The 16,930-nt window shown below is 39.1% G+C and overlaps 1 protein-coding gene across 1 annotated transcript in view; it reads right to left on the bottom strand.

The window, feature by feature from the left end:
* Positions 1-11,256: 11,256 nt before the first annotated feature.
* Positions 11,257-16,930, bottom strand: part of TNFSF8 (TNF superfamily member 8) — a 39,851-nt gene continuing 34,177 nt past the window's right edge. The window contains exon 5 of the mRNA XM_050762040.1: positions 11,257-12,045. Coding sequence (XP_050617997.1) covers positions 11,960-12,045 — 86 coding nt within the window. The 3' untranslated portion in view covers positions 11,257-11,959. The remainder of the gene's footprint in view (positions 12,046-16,930) is intronic.

The raw sequence follows: 16,930 nt of genomic DNA, 5'->3' as shown, positions 1-16,930 counted from the left end.
AGCCTGCGTGTCTATCAATGGAGGAATGGTTTTAGAATTATGTCTTTACCGAGAAATGCTAGATAGACAAGAATTTGATGCACGACAATTATGGTAAAAGAACATTTGCTTGGTCTACAGAAGATCATTAATGTTTTGTGACCATATAAGTTGTAACAGTGGATTGTTTTTATGTTTAGGTATTATTGTTAAATACAGGGACTGTTTCCAGGTCCAGAATATGAATCATAAGTTTGGATGGGCCAGGTGTGGTGGCTCGCTCCTGTAATCCCACCACTTTGGGAGGCCGAGGTGGGTGTATCACAAGGTCACGAGATTGAGACCATCCTGGCTAACATGGTGAAACCTCATCTCTATTAAAAATACAAAAAAATTAGCCAGGCGTGGTGGCGGGCACCTGTAGTCCCAGCTACTCGGGAGGCTGAGGTAGGAGAATGGCATAAACCTGGGAGAGAGAGCTTTCAGTGAGCCGAGATGGCACCACTGCACTCTAGCCTGGGTGACAGAGCAAGACTCCATCTCAAAAAAAAAAAAAAAAAAAGTTAGGATGGACGTTAGATGTGATCATGATGAAGGTCTGTGGTCCTAGATCTACAGATGCATGGTGAGAAATTAGAACAAACTGGAGATGGGCCATGGACTCTGCCTAGGCGTGTTAGGAAAATACTTTGACTCCAAGCCTTAAAATACTCACATGGAGTAGGTGCTCACCTCATTCACACAATCACAGAGCTCCCTGGACACTGAACCTCTAAAGGGAAAAGGTCTACCTTGGAGCAGGAGTACCAGGGTTTGCTTGGGAGCATGAGGGTCGAGCTTGGGGCTAGGCCTGGGCCAGGCCCCAGCAGCAGTGCTACTTGGGAGGAGCCACTTCACCTTTGTATTCGTTATTAAAAACAGAATTTGGACCGGGCGCGGTGGCTCACACGCGTAATCCCAGCACTTTTGGGAGTCCGAGGCAGGTGGATCACTTGAGGTCAGGTGTTTGAGACCACCCTGGCCAATATGGTAAAACCTTAACTCTACTAAAAATACAACAAAATTAGCCAGGCATGGTGGCAGGTGCCTGTAATCCCAGCTACCTGGGGGGTTGAGGCAGGAGAATCGCTTGAATCCTGGAGGCAGAGGTTGCAGTGAGCCCAGGTCGCACCACTGCACTCCAGCCTGGGCAACAAGATGAGACTCCATCTCAGGAAACAACAACAACAACATAGAATTTGGATCCTTTGGTCAGGTTCTCTGAAATTCTTTTGAGGTGTCTATGGTCAACTGCTTCAGCTTTGTTTTGGTAACCCCCTGTCCGAAGTTACATATAGGCTGTTCTTCACCTTCTTTCCAAAGCTGAGGAACAGAAAGTAGCCTCTCTTTTGAGGAGGTGGAAGTTATGTATATATTTATTTTTTACTGTGACTTGTTCAGGACCACATTTTCCAAAATGCCTTGTTTCCTTTATTGTTTCTGCAAAGGAAAGTTCTATTAATATTGTTTTACTTTGAATATATATAGAATATATATGGAATAGTCTTTTAAATTAGGGCTGATTTTGAAAAATTCTGAGTTTAATTCACATGTATGCCAACACCTTCCAAAATAAGATAATATTCAGAGACAGTTGTTCTGCTCAGATGACTTACAAAAATTTCTGGAATATTCACATTCGAAGATTTCTTATTAATGAATGTCTTTGACTTAAATCTAACCAAGAACTGCAACATTATTCTTTGTACATTTTCGTTTATATAGTGTTAACAAGCTTAGTTGCAAACAAATAGAATACTTAAGCTATTTGCTTACCTTGCCTTCTTAAAAAAAATAACGAAAAGAAATGCTAGACAGCCATTTGAAAGAATGAGAAACAAAGACAGATCTGTACATATTGACATGAAAGGATGTCTTTGCTATATAACTGAGCAAATAAAATCACAGACTAATATATATAACATGATTGAATTTTTATTGAAGAAAATACATATGTATATTATTATATGTGTATATATAAATCTGTATATTATATATCTATATCAAGGTCCATATCTGTATCTATATATAAAGAGATACCATACTTCATCAATTCTAGGACATACTTTTGTCATATGTTCATGTCTCTGAAATCTGAAAGTATCTTACAATGTGTGATGTGTAATAGTTTAATCGATAATAGTTTTTTTCTTTATTTCTTGATGGTACAGAAATTTATGGTGTATTTTAGGATTGAAAGAGGCTTAGGTGTGTTGAAATATGGTAGGTAAATAGATGAATAGAGACAAAGAAAAAAGCATTAAAATGTATGAGCATAGGAACAAGGATACCCATTAAATAGTTACTAGAAGTTGTCTTTGGGGTTAAGATCGAAATTACAGTGAGTGCTCTTTTTGCCTTCTTTAAAATATTCTAAAATTTAATTTAGTGTTTTAATTGAGGTAAAAATATCAAAATATTGAGTGAAGAGCTAGATTAATTTTTATGGTTACATATAAAATTCAATGAAAATCAGTTTTATGGATGTAAATGCCCTTGGTATCTGTGGGGGATTGGTTCCAGCTCTTCGCCTCCTGCCCCCAGCCGATACCAAAATCCATGGATGCTCAAGTACCTTATGTAAAATAGTGTAGTATTTGCATATAACCCATGTACATCCTCCTGTATAGTTTAAATTATCTTTAGATTACTTATAATACCTAGTACAGTGTAAATGCTATGCAAATAGTTTTTGTTCTCTACTGTTTAGGAGGTAATGACAAGAAAAACATCTGTATATGTTCAGTACAGATACAACCATTCATTTTTTTCTGAATATTTTTGATCTGTGGTTCGTTACAGAACCCATAGATATGAAGGGCCAACTGTACTTGTATAACCACCACCCCGAACAAATTTAAGACATTTCCATCACCCGAAAGTTTCCTTCATATCCCTTTCCAGTCAATATTCATCTCCCCAATATAAATTTTATTCTGACTTTTATCAACACAGATTAGTTTGCCTGTTTTAAACATTATATAATCATACATTAATTCCTTTTATCAAATGGAATGTATTTTTTTTCTGGCTTCTTTCACTTAACACAATGTTTTTGAGATTCATTTATATTATTGTGTGTAAAAGTAGCTTTTTTCCCTTTGTTGCTACCTAATATTATATTGTATGAATATACCACTATTTCTTTATTCATTTTTCTGTTGATAGTCATTAGGGTTGTTTTAATTTTGGGAGTATTATGAATAAAGAACCTACAAATATTCTTCTACCCACGTTTTTTGTTGACATATGACCTCACTTCTACAAATATGCCTAGGAGTAGCATGGTTGGATCATAAGGCAAGCATATGTTTAGCTTTAGTAGGTATTGCCAAACAGGTTTCCAAAATGACTGTACCACTTTCACTTCCTCCAGCAATATATGAGGTTTCCAGTTGCTTCACTTCCTCACCAACACTTGATATTGTCGGTTATCTCAATTTTAGCAATTTGGTGGGTGTGTAGTAGTTTTAATTTGGTGGTTATATGGCTTTAATTTGCATTTCCCTGATGACTAATGATACTATCAGGGAATCATTAGCTACTGGACATACGGATAGTGTCTTTTTTGAAGACCTCTTCAATTGTTTTGCTCATTTTAAAATTAGGTTGATTTGTCTTTTTAATTGATTTATAGGAATTTTTATACATAGTATTGTGAATATGACTCCTTTGTCACAGAACAAAGATTTTTCCAATCTGTGGCTTTTCTACTCACTTTCATAATGGTGTCTTTTGATGAGCAGAAGGTCTTAATTGTAGTAAATAGCAATTCATTACTTTTATGGTTTGTGTCTTTCATATTCTGTATATTGTATCTATTTCAATATTATGAAAGTACTTTCCTATACTTTATCTCAGAAGCTTTATTGTCATGCTGTTTGCATTTATGTCTATAATCTATCTCAAATATGGTGTATGGTGTAAGGTGGGGGAGTCAAAGTTGATTTTTTTTTTACAGATACAATTATTCCAGCATCATTTATTTAAAAGGGCATTGTTTCTACACTGAGACTTTTGTCACAATTCAGATGATAATACTTGTGTTGATTTATTCCATTGACTATATTTTCTATTCTTATGTTAACAGTCACAGTACTTTGATTATCTTTGCTGTATAGTTAAGTTGACATCTGATAGTAATGTTACTGGCAGTGAACCCATGTGGGTCTATAGCATCCTCAATTCTTGCCTCTTCAAAAGAAAGAATTCAACTGAGGAGCATAAAGCAGGAAAGCAAGTTTTAGAGCAAGAGTACAAGTTTATTAAGAAACTTTAGAGCAGGAATGAAAGGAAGGAAAAAAGTACACTTGGAAGAGGACTAAGCTGGCAACTTGAAAGACAAGCGCATGGTTTGACCTTTTGAAGTTGTTTTGCTTTGGCATACTTTGGTTTTATGTTTAACTTTGGCTTTATATGTTGGCATACTTCCAGGGTCTTGCGTCACTTCTCCTTTGATTCTTCCGTTGGGTTGGGCTCTCTGCATGCACATGCCTGAGTACACCTTCCCGACTCCAGGAAGCTGCTGATCACTAGTTTCAGGTGTTTTCTATGTATCAGGAGATGGCCTTTCCCTGGCACCGGCTGTGACCAATTATTATTTCAGAGAGACAATTAATAACAACCTGACCATTATTGACCATTACCCGATTGTCACCTGACATTCCTGATGTGTGTGGCAGGGGATGGGGGGTAGTGTGAAGTTGGGGAGAGCCCTCTTCTACCCTGCTCATGCCCGATGAGCTACCTACTATAACAGTAAGACTTGCAATTTGCTCATTTTCTTCAAACCTATTTTGGCTATCCTAGGTTCTTTTTATTTCCAAATAGACTTTAAAAACGTTTTGTCAATTTCCATACAAAAAAACCTGTAGTGATTTTAACCGTGATAACATTGATTCCATGGATCAATTTGGGGAGGGTTTACATTATTTTTTATTTAATCTCCCAATTCACGTGTGTGCCATCTCTCTCCACTAGGTCTCTACTTTCTCTCAGCAATATTGTATAAATTTTAGTGTAGAGCGTTTTACATTTTTCATTAGATTTATTCCTAGGTATGTGATATTTTTGAATGCTATTGTAAATAGTTTATTTTTCTAAGTTTTATTTTCTAGTTCTTTGTTGATAGTGTAAGAAATAGAATTAAGCAAATAATGCAGGAGCAGAAAACCAAATACTACAAGTTTTCACTTATAAGTGGGAGCTAAACACTGAGTCCACATTGACACAATAAAGGAAACAATGGGCATTGGAGCCTACTTGAGGGTGGAGGGTGGAAGGAGGGTAAGGATCTAAAAACTACCTTTGCCTGTTACCTGGGTGATAAAACCATCTGTGCATCAAACCCTCATGACATGCAATTTACCTACATAAAAAACCTGCACATGTACCTCTGAAATGAAAATAAAAGTGAAAAAAGAAATAGAATTGATTTTTGTATATTTACTTTGTACCTAGCAACTTTGCTAAATTCATTTGTTTATAAATCTTTTGTATTTTATTTTTTTAACTATAATATTTGTATCATCTGTTAATATAAAAGTGTTAATTCTTTTGTCTTTATATAATTTATTTCTTTTTCTTACTTTATTTCTCTGGCTAGGACCTCCAGTTCAATGTTGAATAGGATTGATGCTAACGGACATTTTTGTCTTATTCCTAACCAGAGGGAAAGTGTACTATATTTCACCCCTGAGTGTGATTTTAGTGTAAGTTTTTAATAAATATGGTTCTTTTGTTTCTTAGTATAAAATATTTAAAGAGGGATGACCGTTGATGAGAAACACTTCTTCTGTTTTCTAGCAGTTTATTTCACATGAAGGAAGCTCAGTTCGTTTAACTCTATGTCTTTCTTTGCTTTTGTTCACTCTGTCACAGGGATGGTGGAATAACTTATCTGTTTCAAGAATCTGGGAGGAAAAAAGGAGGCATGTTCCTTTCAACTGCTCTCTTTATCTTCCTCTTAGGAATCCCCTGTACTTGCCCAGGATTCAGTGATGCTATTACAGGCAAGCCTATCTAGATCTGAGATTCAGCTAGCAAAGCTGGTCTTGCTGGCTATGAAGCTAAGCTGCATCCTCCAACTTAATCTTTCATAGTCATGAAGTTGATATTTTAATTTCCTATCTGCCTTAATATTTGTTTTACTCTTCAGTTCGTTCAAGAGCCTGAATGCAGAAAGAGTTAACTTTCACCACTTCTGAAATTTTAATAGTGGTATTAAGAGATACTTTTACCTTTTTTAGTTGCATTATATTCAGTATTTTAAAATAAAACAAATATTAAATAAAACAAACTAGTCACAAAGAATTTTTAACATCTGTCAAGGAAATATATTTTTAAAGTATGATCTTCATGGGCCATCTAAGCCTCCTTCCTCTTCTGCTTATCCAGCTCTCTTTCCATTACCCTTTCCTTCTCCATGTTCTTCCTGCTGTACCTTAGCCAAGCTTCATCCTTGACAGAAAGCTATGCAGTACTCTTCCCTCTTTGAAGTCCTAGACTTTTTTCTCAGCACCATCAGGTGGGCATGGCTAATTTCTCCTATAGATCTTTCTTCCCTGGCTGACCACAGGTGAAGCCCTCCAAAGCCAAACCCCACAGGATTGCTCCTTGGACTTACCACAGGAGTTCTACCACTTACACATTCCCATTACATTCCTTGAATTAAATTAGCCCCTCAGGTCCTCTTTACCTTATCTTTGCATTGGGAATAATAATAGGATCAATCTCATAGAATACCTGTGAATGTTGAGAGAGTTATTTGAACGTAAAAGCACTTAGACCAGTGCCATATACCAGTAAACTCCTACTACATGTTAGCTATTCTTATTAGCTCATATTATTGCATTTATTGGGCTTTTAAATATGTTATTTTATACTTTAATCAGGATGTTTTGTGATAAAACATGACTTATTTTCTAACTTAGTTTTTAAGCTTCATTAAAAACACACCTGGGTCTTGCGCTTTTGTTGCATTTCCTTTGTGCTAGTTGAATTTGCTATGGGCAATACCACAGCAAAACAATAATACTGAAATTTCAGTGTTTTCTTTAACCTGTGTTTCTGAAATACTATTAGTCTGATGCTTTTTGAAGTGCTGATATTCTAGATATAATAGATCTATCTTTATCCTACAGAGATTTTACTTGAGTATTTGGAGAAAGATAAAGAAAGCTTCCCTCGAAAAAATAGAATGTAACTAATTTGGTCTCTGAAAATCTGGGTTAGTGTCCTGGTTACTGCAGTTATTTATCAGGTAGATGATTTTCATCTCTGATTCTGTTTCCCTACATCAATGAAATGGAAACAATAATGTCTCATTTTTAATGCAGCATTTAGTTTTCTCCTGCATTTCAATATTCAGATTCAAATACCAAAACAATTGTATTTACTTAATAAAAATACTATTTAAAAATAGACCACTGTTACACTATACATTGACTTTGTAATCACTGGTGTGTATGTGCTTGTGTATGTGTGTGTATATGACATTGTTGAGTTAGTAACTGCACAAAACAGTGTGGACCAAAAGAAGGTTCTCTATAGATAGTAATAGATGCTGCTGGGTGGAATAGGGGTTATCAATAGACAGAAACTTGCAAAACTGGTCAATATGTACAGAGTGATAATCAGTTGCATCACATGGGACACAAGTTGCATTTTTACGGACAAGGATTATTTGCATTACTATCAATTTTCTGCAACTTTCTGGGCTGTAAAACAAATCCCAGAGCCAATGAAAGCATAAAATAACCAAAATTTATGAGCTAGTCAGTACTCTCACTAAATTTCAAAGTCTCAAATTTTTCCCTATACTACATGTTTTCTCAGCTAGAACACTATTCTTGTTAATCCTTTATTTAAAAGAGGGCTTGAGTTACTTAAAAATGTATAACTACATAGAGCATTTAAAGAGTATTTGGGTACAATATTTTTGCTTGGAAAAGAGCTTGAACCAAGAGGACAAAATTTCAGACAGAATTTTTTTTAAAGGTAATTGCTGCTTCTATTCAAATCAAGGGAGGTGGAACAAGATGGCAGAATAGGAGGCTCCACTGGTTGTCCTCCCCACAAGGACACCAATTTAACAACTATCTACACACCAAAAAATACCTTCGTTAGAGCCAAAAATCAGGTGAGCGCTCACAGTACCTGGTTCTAACCTCAAATTGCTGAAAGAGGCACTGAGGAGATAGAAAAAACAGCTCTGAATTGCTGATGCCACCCCTCCCCCACCCTCCAGCAGCCATGGTGTGGAGAGTGTCTCTGGGTGCTGGGGTAGGGAGAGCACAGCAATTGTGAGGCAATTGAACTCAGCACTGTCTTCTTAGAGCAGAAAGGAAAACTGGACAAAACTCAGCTGATGCCCACCCACCGAGGAAGCATTTAAACCAGCCCTAGCCAGAGTGGAATCACGAATCCCAGAATTCCAAACTTGAGTTCCTGCAAACCTCACCATTGAGGGCTACAGTGCTCTGTGTCTCCAAATAAACTTGAAAGGCAGTCTAGGCCATAAGGGCCACAACTCTTAGGTGAGTCCTAGTGCCGAACTGGGGCCAGGGACAGTGGACTGGGTGGCATGTGACATACTGAGACATCAGCTGCATCAGCCAAGAGACTGCTGGCATCACCCTTCCCCTAGACCCAGGCTGCACAGCTCCTGGCTCCAGAAGAGACCCCTTCCTTCTGCTTGAGGAGAGGAGAGGAAAGAATAAGGAGGACTTTGTCTTGCATATTGGATAGCAGCTCAGTCACAGCAGGAGAGGGCACCAGACAGAGTTGTGAGGTCCTTGTCCCACGCCCTAGCTCTCAGATGACATTTAGAGGCATACCCTGGGCCAGAAGTGAACCCAGTGCCTTGAAGGAAAGGACACAGTCCTGGCAGCATTCGTCATCTGCTAACTGAAGAGCTCTTGGGCCCTGAATAACCACCAGTGATGTCCAGGTACTACTTTGAGGGCCTTGGGTAAGCCTCTGGGACTTGCTGGCTTCAGGTGAGCCTCAGCACATTACCAGCTGAGGTGGATATGGGGCAAAACTCCTTCTGCTTGAGAAAAGCAGAGGGAAAAGTAAAGGGGACTTTGTCTTGCACCTTAGATACCAGCAGTTGGGTAGAACACCAAGTGGGCTCCTGGGGTCCCTGATTCCAGGAGTTGATTCTTGGATGGTGTTTATGGACCTGCCCTGGGTCAGAGGAGAGCCCACTGCCCTGATGAGTGAGTCCCAGGCCAGGCAGCATGCACCACAAGCTGACTTAAGAAACACTTCGGCAGTAGTCTGGCAGTACTCCTCGTGGCCTGGGGTGGGGCTCCCCTATCTTTGGAAAGGGATTTCTGTCCATCCACAGATGAATGGATAAAGAAAATGTGGTATACATATTCAGCAATAAAAAGGAATGAGATTTTGTCATTTGTAACAACATGGATGGAACTGAAGATCATTATGTTAAATGAAATAAGCCAGGCACAGAAAGACAAACATCACATGTTATCACTTATTTGTGGGGTCTAAAAATCAAGACAATTGAACTCACAGACATAGAGAGTATAAGGATGGTTACCAGCAGCTGGGAAGGGTAGTGAGGGGTTGAAAGGGAGGTGGGGAATAGTTAATGAGTAAAAAAAAGAAAAAATAGAAAGAATGAATAAGAACTACTATTCGATAGTACAACAGGGTGACTTTAGTCAATAATAACTTACCTGTACATTTAAAAATAAACAGTATAATTGAATTGTTTATAACTCAAAGGATATATGCTTGAGGGGCTGGATACCCCATTTCCCATAAGATTATTTCACCTACATGCCTGTGTCAAAACTTCTCATGTACTTTATAAATACATACACCTACTATGTACCCACAACAACTAAAAATTTTAAAAAGAGAAAACAAATATATAAACAAAATCTGTTAAAAAGTAAATATTTCATAAGTATCCACCATGTTAGATGAAGGTAATAATGATACCTTGCCTTATCGGGCATATCCCATACTTATCCACTCACAGTGTTGTATAAGTTATAGTGTTGTGGTTTGGCCCTATGTCTGAGCAGGGACCAAACTCATAGGATATCTGTGAATATTAAAATTATGTCTGATAGTATATTTTCAGAAGTCTGGGTAATTCAGTCTGGAGAATAGCCATATATGAGGTTCTGTGATTCATTAGAATCCACTTAAGTTCCCTTTTTTCATATCCTTCTTTTTCTTCTTATTATTTTTTATTTTAGATGGAGTTTCGCTCTTGTTTTCTGGGCTGGAGTGCAATGGCACAATCTTGGCTTGCTTCACTGCAACCTCCACCTCCTGGGTTCAAGTGATTCTCCTGCCTCAGCCTCCCAAGTAGCTGGGATTACAGGCGTGTGCCACCATGCTCTGCTAATTTTGTATTTTTTTTTTTTTTTAGTAGAGATGGGGTTTCACCATGTTGGTCAGGCTGGTCTCAAACTCCTGACCTCAAGTGATCCACCTGTCTCGGCCTCCTAAAGTGCTGGGATTACAGATGGGAGCCACAGTGCCTGGCCTCATATCCTTCTAAGGCACTGTCTGATCTCTTCTAAACTCCGTTGAGTGGTTGATTGAAGAAAAGCATCTAAGAACAAACAATTTTCCTAGAACAGTACATTCTAAATCTATATTTTAGAAAGAGACATTTTGATTAAAATTATTTTCATTATTATGAAGACATTCAAATCCTCAAATGTCTCTGGTTTACTGGTTGTAAAGAAAAAAATCCTCACATCTCTAACCTCCTTATTTTAAAACATGATCTTTTTGGAAGCTATTCCTTTCTCATTGCTTTTGGTGGACTTGCCTCTGAGTCCTTTTCTTTTTTAAGTTTACTACTTCTTCATATTGTTAGGATAGATGTTATTAATTCCATGATCAAAAATCATGCATTAGCCCATGGAATCTCTTAGCACTCAGAGGCAGGTTCTATACATGATTCCAACAAAGTTTGTACTCCCCTCTCACAGCTGACAATATTGAAAAGTTCAGATAGAGACAGTAATCATATGGTTCTTTTTGTGGGAGAATTTATGATGTATGTGTGTGTGAGTGTGTGTTGTAAGTGTGTATGTCTAAACATACCTGGAGTCACCAGCAATATATAGTAGGTCCATCAGACATTTTATGTAAACAGCTCCTGGATTCTGGGGCAGTTACTCAACTCTGCCATTATAGCATAAAACCAGCCATAGACTGTACATAAATGAACGAATGTGGCTGTGTTCCAATAAAACTCTATTTAAAAAGTATGTAGAGTCCCCTGAGGTTGTAGTTTAGTGATCTCAGAATATAGTGTAGTTCTAGACAAGAAATCAGAACTCCCGCTCTCAGTTCTGCTTCTTCCCAGTTGAGTGTACAGCTTAGTTCTCTCTCGTACTATTTGAAAGAATAGTGGTGTAAACTTTAAAGCACTATGCAGACGTCTAAGATGGTATTCATTTAACTTTTCATTTAATCAAGAAATATATACCAAATGCCTGCTGTGTCAAAAACTTTCCTGGAACAACAAAGTGATTGTAGATGAGAATGAGTCACCTAAACTTTGGAAAAGGTACCAATACTGGGCTGTTGCATGATTGTCAGGTTGGGGTCATAGGGTAAGATGACAGCCTGAAAGGTGGGAGTGGGGTTTTCCCCTGAAGGGAATTGATGTTCACACAGTCACACATTTTGGGAAGTGATTAATTCTGGGAAGGAAATGAGTTGGCACTTTGAGTAGCGGGTGGTCAGACTTCTCTCTCTGGGGCCAGGAAGTGTTGGGCCACAATTTCAAATCATGGACAGGTCCAGATGATTCTGTTTGTTTCCTGGCTATGTCGGTTTAGACCCAGAGTGACTGGTACCATCAAGTTCATGACTTTCCACTTAGCAGTGACAGTGACCCAGGGTAGAAGCAGTTCGTGTCTGCAGCAACCAGCATCAAGGTTCAGGGTTGTAGAGTCTCAAGGCAGCAGTGTCCCTTCCCAGAGGCCAGGGTAGAGTGTGAATGGTGGAGGATCATGCCACAATAATCTGGAAGAAAGAATAACTTTACTTTTTAGATACCGGCAGGAGAGATGTAACACATTTTGACATTGTTCTTACTCAGAAGCCCACAGTCTAGCAGGGAGGCAAACATACAATCGTGCCATCATAGTCAGTGTAATAGGTTTTTAGACAGAAGGAGAATATCAAGGTCCAGGGTGGATGTCTAATTCAGTCTGGGAGTGGTTCTTGAGCAATAATGTCCGAGTTGAGATTTTATGAATGAGGTCAAATTAACAAGCTGTGAATGAAGGCCAAGGACCTTTTGAACAAAGGAATCAGCAGGGACCGTGTGAAGTAGCCTCAGGGTAGTGCAGTGTAGTGTGGTTAGAAATATAGCTCTGGAGCCAGACTGTAGTGGTTACATCTTAGCTCTTCAGCTCATGAGCTGCTGAAACTTAGAGATACTTAAGCATTTCTTCCAGCCTCTGTTTCCTCATCTGCAACATGGGAATGTTCATCTCTATCTCATAAGGGTCAGGATGAAGTAGACTACAGTATTTGAAAACTTCCATGTGGCGCCTGAAACCTGGTGAGCCAGCATTCAGTAAGTGTTAGTAATTATATCTATTTACGTAATATAAAGCGGTTTAAGTAAACACGTCATGAGGAGAATGAAAAGACCAGATGCAATTGAGGACTGTGTGAGTGTATGAATGTAATGTTGGTGGTAGAAATGAAACCTCCTTCAGTGTTTTCTTGCTGTTTACTCATCCCATTGTATTGATCCTGTGATGGATTGTAGCCTTTCTTCCCTTGAGTACTGTGGCGTATGCTGACTGCATCCGGCCAGCTGGTAAAATGAGACTCATTGTGAGAATGGAAGGCATAGTCAGAATGTCAAGGAGATTAGGTCATCTGCGTTGCTAGCAATGGAAATGAAATGATGAAATACTTCAGCTGGTTTTTGCTTGGAGTCTCCTGGTTGTGAAGGAGGATCAGCCTTGAAATCAGCATGTTCTCGACACACACAGTTCTTCACTGTGTGTGTAGGACACTGATCTGGGTGCTGGGATTTGGAGATGGATTCTTCTTGTCTTCTAAGTGCTCATTTCTAAGTGGGAAAAGTGTTCATTGTCAGAGCAATCAGTGCTGCTTCTAGAGAGGCACAGGGAGAGGACCCCGATACTGCATCTCCCAAACAGTCAGTTGGTTATCTAGTCCAGTTTTCCCTGCAGGATGAAACCATCCTTTGAGAGTTGGCCTCATAGAGACCTTTGTTGATCCAATGACTGGCTTTTCTGAATGCAGTTGGGCATAGGCTTCAATGAATTTGAGGAAGTTTCACTTTTCTCAAACTTGCATTGACTCATTTTTTCCTACTCCTCTCTCCAAGGTCTAACTCCTTCACAGATACTGAATATGATAAAATACCCCAAGAGTTAAACACTTTCCAAGCTTATTCTATGTGTTTGTTCTCCCAACAGTTTTGGGAAGAATTATGCATCCCATTGTACAGCTGAGAAAATTTAAGTTTAGAAAGTCCCTGTGACTTGCCAAGGTCATAGAGTTAGTAATTGCTTGAGCTCAGATTCAAATTGGTTTCCAACTGCCAAGGCCACTGTTCTTTCCCATCTGCCACCCTCAGACTTGCTTTTTCCTCTTTCCTTGGCTATAGGGAAAGTACAGCCCCCATAGAAGTTTCTAAACTGCATCCAAAGCTTTCAACATATTGTCCAGAATCTTCCTAGTGCTTGCCCAATATTCCCAAGGGAGAGAGCTGAACCACAAGCAGTTGTTAAAAATTCACTGGTGATCATTACAAACGAATACCATCATGTTGACTTGATGGTTTTGTGGTGTTTAGACCCTCACGTTTGCATAAGCTGCAGACAAGGAAGACAAGGTCAATTCGTGAAAGTCCACTTGGGGAAACAGAGAAACATACCAGATTATCAGCAATCTTCTCCACTTACCAGAAAAAGTCATCCAACTAGTGTTCTTCAGATTGTAAGGTGCACCTGAATCTCTTGGATCATATTAAAATGCAGATTCTGTTCCAGTTTTTTAGGTATGTATGAGATGCCTGCATTTTTAACAAGCTCTCTGGTGATACCAGGCACCAGGACATAACTTAGACAGCAAAAATTTAAACCACTGACTCTTATACTTGGCTTAAGTTTGGGAGCTCAAAATAATCCTGATACCTGGGTTCTAAATCCAGAGATTCTAATTTAATTGCTCTAGGAAGTGGCCTGGGATTTCAGGATTCTCAGGTATACCGAGGTTTGTTTTAAACTTTCTGGTGTATTTCAAAATATCTAGAAGAGAGGATTTTGAATGTTCTCACCTCAAAGAAATAACTGTTTAAAGTAAGGGATATGTTCAATAAAGTAAGGGATATATTCACTATTGCACAATGTATACATGAATTGAAATATCATATTGTGCTACCTAAATATGTACACTATTTTTGTGTCAATCAAAAATAAAATAAAACTTAAAAAACTTTCTAAGGTTAATCTCACTATTTCTAACCACAAAATGACTAGAATAGCATATAGATATCTCAGAGGTAGGAAGGGAAATAGATTCTACAGCAAATATACCACAGTTTGCTCAGAAAATTTTTTTTCCTTCTGTGTTCTCAGATGGCGCAGGTAGATTCTGCTTTCTAAAAATTTCACCTTTCTCTAATAGGCATTCTTATCTCCTGAGTGCTGAAAATTCTTTCTTTCTTTTTCTTCTTTCCTTCCTTCCCTCCCTCCCTCCCTCCCTCCCTCCCTCCCTCCCTCCCTCCCTCCCTTCCTTCCTTCCTTCCTTCCTTCCTTCCTTCCTTCCTTCCTTCCTTCCTCTCTCTCTCTCTCTTTCTTTCTTTCTCTTTCTTTCTTTCTCTCTTTCTTTCTTTTTCTCTCTCTCTTTCTCTCTTTCTTTCTTTTTTTTTGAGATGGAGTTTTTCACTCTTGTTGCCCAGATTGGAGTTGCAGTGATGCAATCTCGGCTCACTGCGGCCTCCTCCTCCTGGGTTCAAGCAAGTCTCCTGTCTCAGTCTCCCAAGTAGCTGGGATTAGAGGCATGTGCCACCATGCCTGGCTAATTTTGTATTTTTAGTAGAGACGGGGTTTCTCCATGTTGGTCAGGCTGGTCTTGAACTCCTGACCTCAAGTGATCCACCTGCCTCGGCCTCCCAAAGTGCTAGGATTACAGGCATGAGCCACCATCCCCAGCCTGAAAATTATTTCTAAGAAAAATAGGAGCTTTCAATGAACATTTCCATATTTTGAAAATATCTGTTTTTTCTTTTTTTTTTGGTATGGCTTATTTGATATCTTTTCCTTAAAATGGACTTACGTTGAAAGTGGTTTTCTTTGATAATTCATTTAAGAAATATTTATTGAATGGCCTTCTACTATGTCCTAGGAATTGGGCTGGGCTGTGTGTACCCAGTGCTGAATAAGATTGATAGGGTACCTGCCTTCTGGGAATTTGAATGTTGGAGAGGAATGATAGAAAGAACCAGGGGTGAAGGGCAAAGTGTCATGCAATTAAGGATGGGGAAATATGGAAGGAGACAGCAAGGCATTAGGTGAAGCTGGCAGAGTCAGGAAGACTTCTCTGACGAGGTGACATTGAAATGGAAATCAGAACAATGATAGGAGTTAATCAGACAGTATCCTAGGAAGAAGAAAAATTATCTGCAAGCTTCTGGTGGCCAGGCAGAGCATGGAAGATTGGAGGAACTGGAAGGAGTGCAATGTGATTTGATAATAGAGCACAAGGAGGTGGGGCTGAGCACAAAACTAGAGAGACATTCAGGAGATAGATAGGGAGAGGCATGGCAGAAAGAGCTTAGAGTTTAGGAAGGCTATGTTCATAGTGACTGGAGCATGGGGTGTGGAGTTAGGCAAACTCGGTCTTAAATCCTAACTCTACCATCCACTGGCTGTGGGACATTGGCCATGCTCCTCAATGTCTCAGACTCTCAATGTCCTTATATGAAGAATGGGGATAATGATGCCTATTTCTTTTTTTCTTTTTCTTTTTCTTTTGAGACGGAGTCTTGTTCTGTTGCCTAGGCTGGAGGGCAGTGACGTGATCTCGGCTCACTGCAACCTCCGCCTCCTGGGTTCATGCGATTCTCCTGCCTCAGCCTCCCGAGTAGCTGGGATTACAGGCACATACCACCACGCTCAGCTAATTTTTTGTATTTTTAGTAGAGATGGGGTTTCACTATTTTGGCCAGACTCGTCTTAAACTCCTGACCTCATGATCCGCCCGCCACTGCCTCCCAAAGTGCTGGAATTACAGGTGTGAGCCACTGCGCCTGGCTCAATGATGCCTATTTCATTGGGTTGCTTTGAAGATTAAATAAGTGAGTGCAGGAAAAGTCATAACATGTAAAAGCTTGATAAATGGTCATTATCACTATCAATTCCAAGAACAATGGGGGGATACTATTGCTGTCTGGAGATGGGATTTTTAAGGAGTAAGACTGGAGGCAATGCTGTGGCTTAGGAGGTATCCAGAGTGGTGGCTGGAACTAGGAAACTGGAGGAATTAGTTGGATGTTAATTAAGTAGGACATGAGAAGAAGGATCTTCACAGACTGAGTTAGTCCTTGATATTTGGAATGTAGCAATAGTGTTAAGTTCAGGATGAGTATGGTGGGGTTGGTTTGTACATAATGGTGAGGTCAGTTTGTACATGTTGTTATTGTATTCATGAGGAATCAGTTGCAGAGAAGAGACTTCACTTTAGCTTATTTGGCAGGAAGGGGTTTATCACAGGATATTAAATGGCTTGTAGAATTGTCAGGAGGTCTGAGGAAACAGAATCGAGATTGAGCTTTTAGGAGCAACCTATAATGTGACACCTAGGAACTGGGCTGCTATAGTAGCTGCTGTCTCTTCAATAATCTTGCAATCAGGAAGTT

Source organism: Macaca thibetana, chromosome 15 (genome assembly GCF_024542745.1).
Source record: "Macaca thibetana thibetana isolate TM-01 chromosome 15, ASM2454274v1, whole genome shotgun sequence".
Taxonomy (NCBI): Eukaryota; Metazoa; Chordata; class Mammalia; order Primates; family Cercopithecidae; genus Macaca; species Macaca thibetana.
The sequence above is the reverse complement of the archived record's forward strand: the minus strand, read 5'-3'. Positions and strand labels throughout refer to the sequence as shown.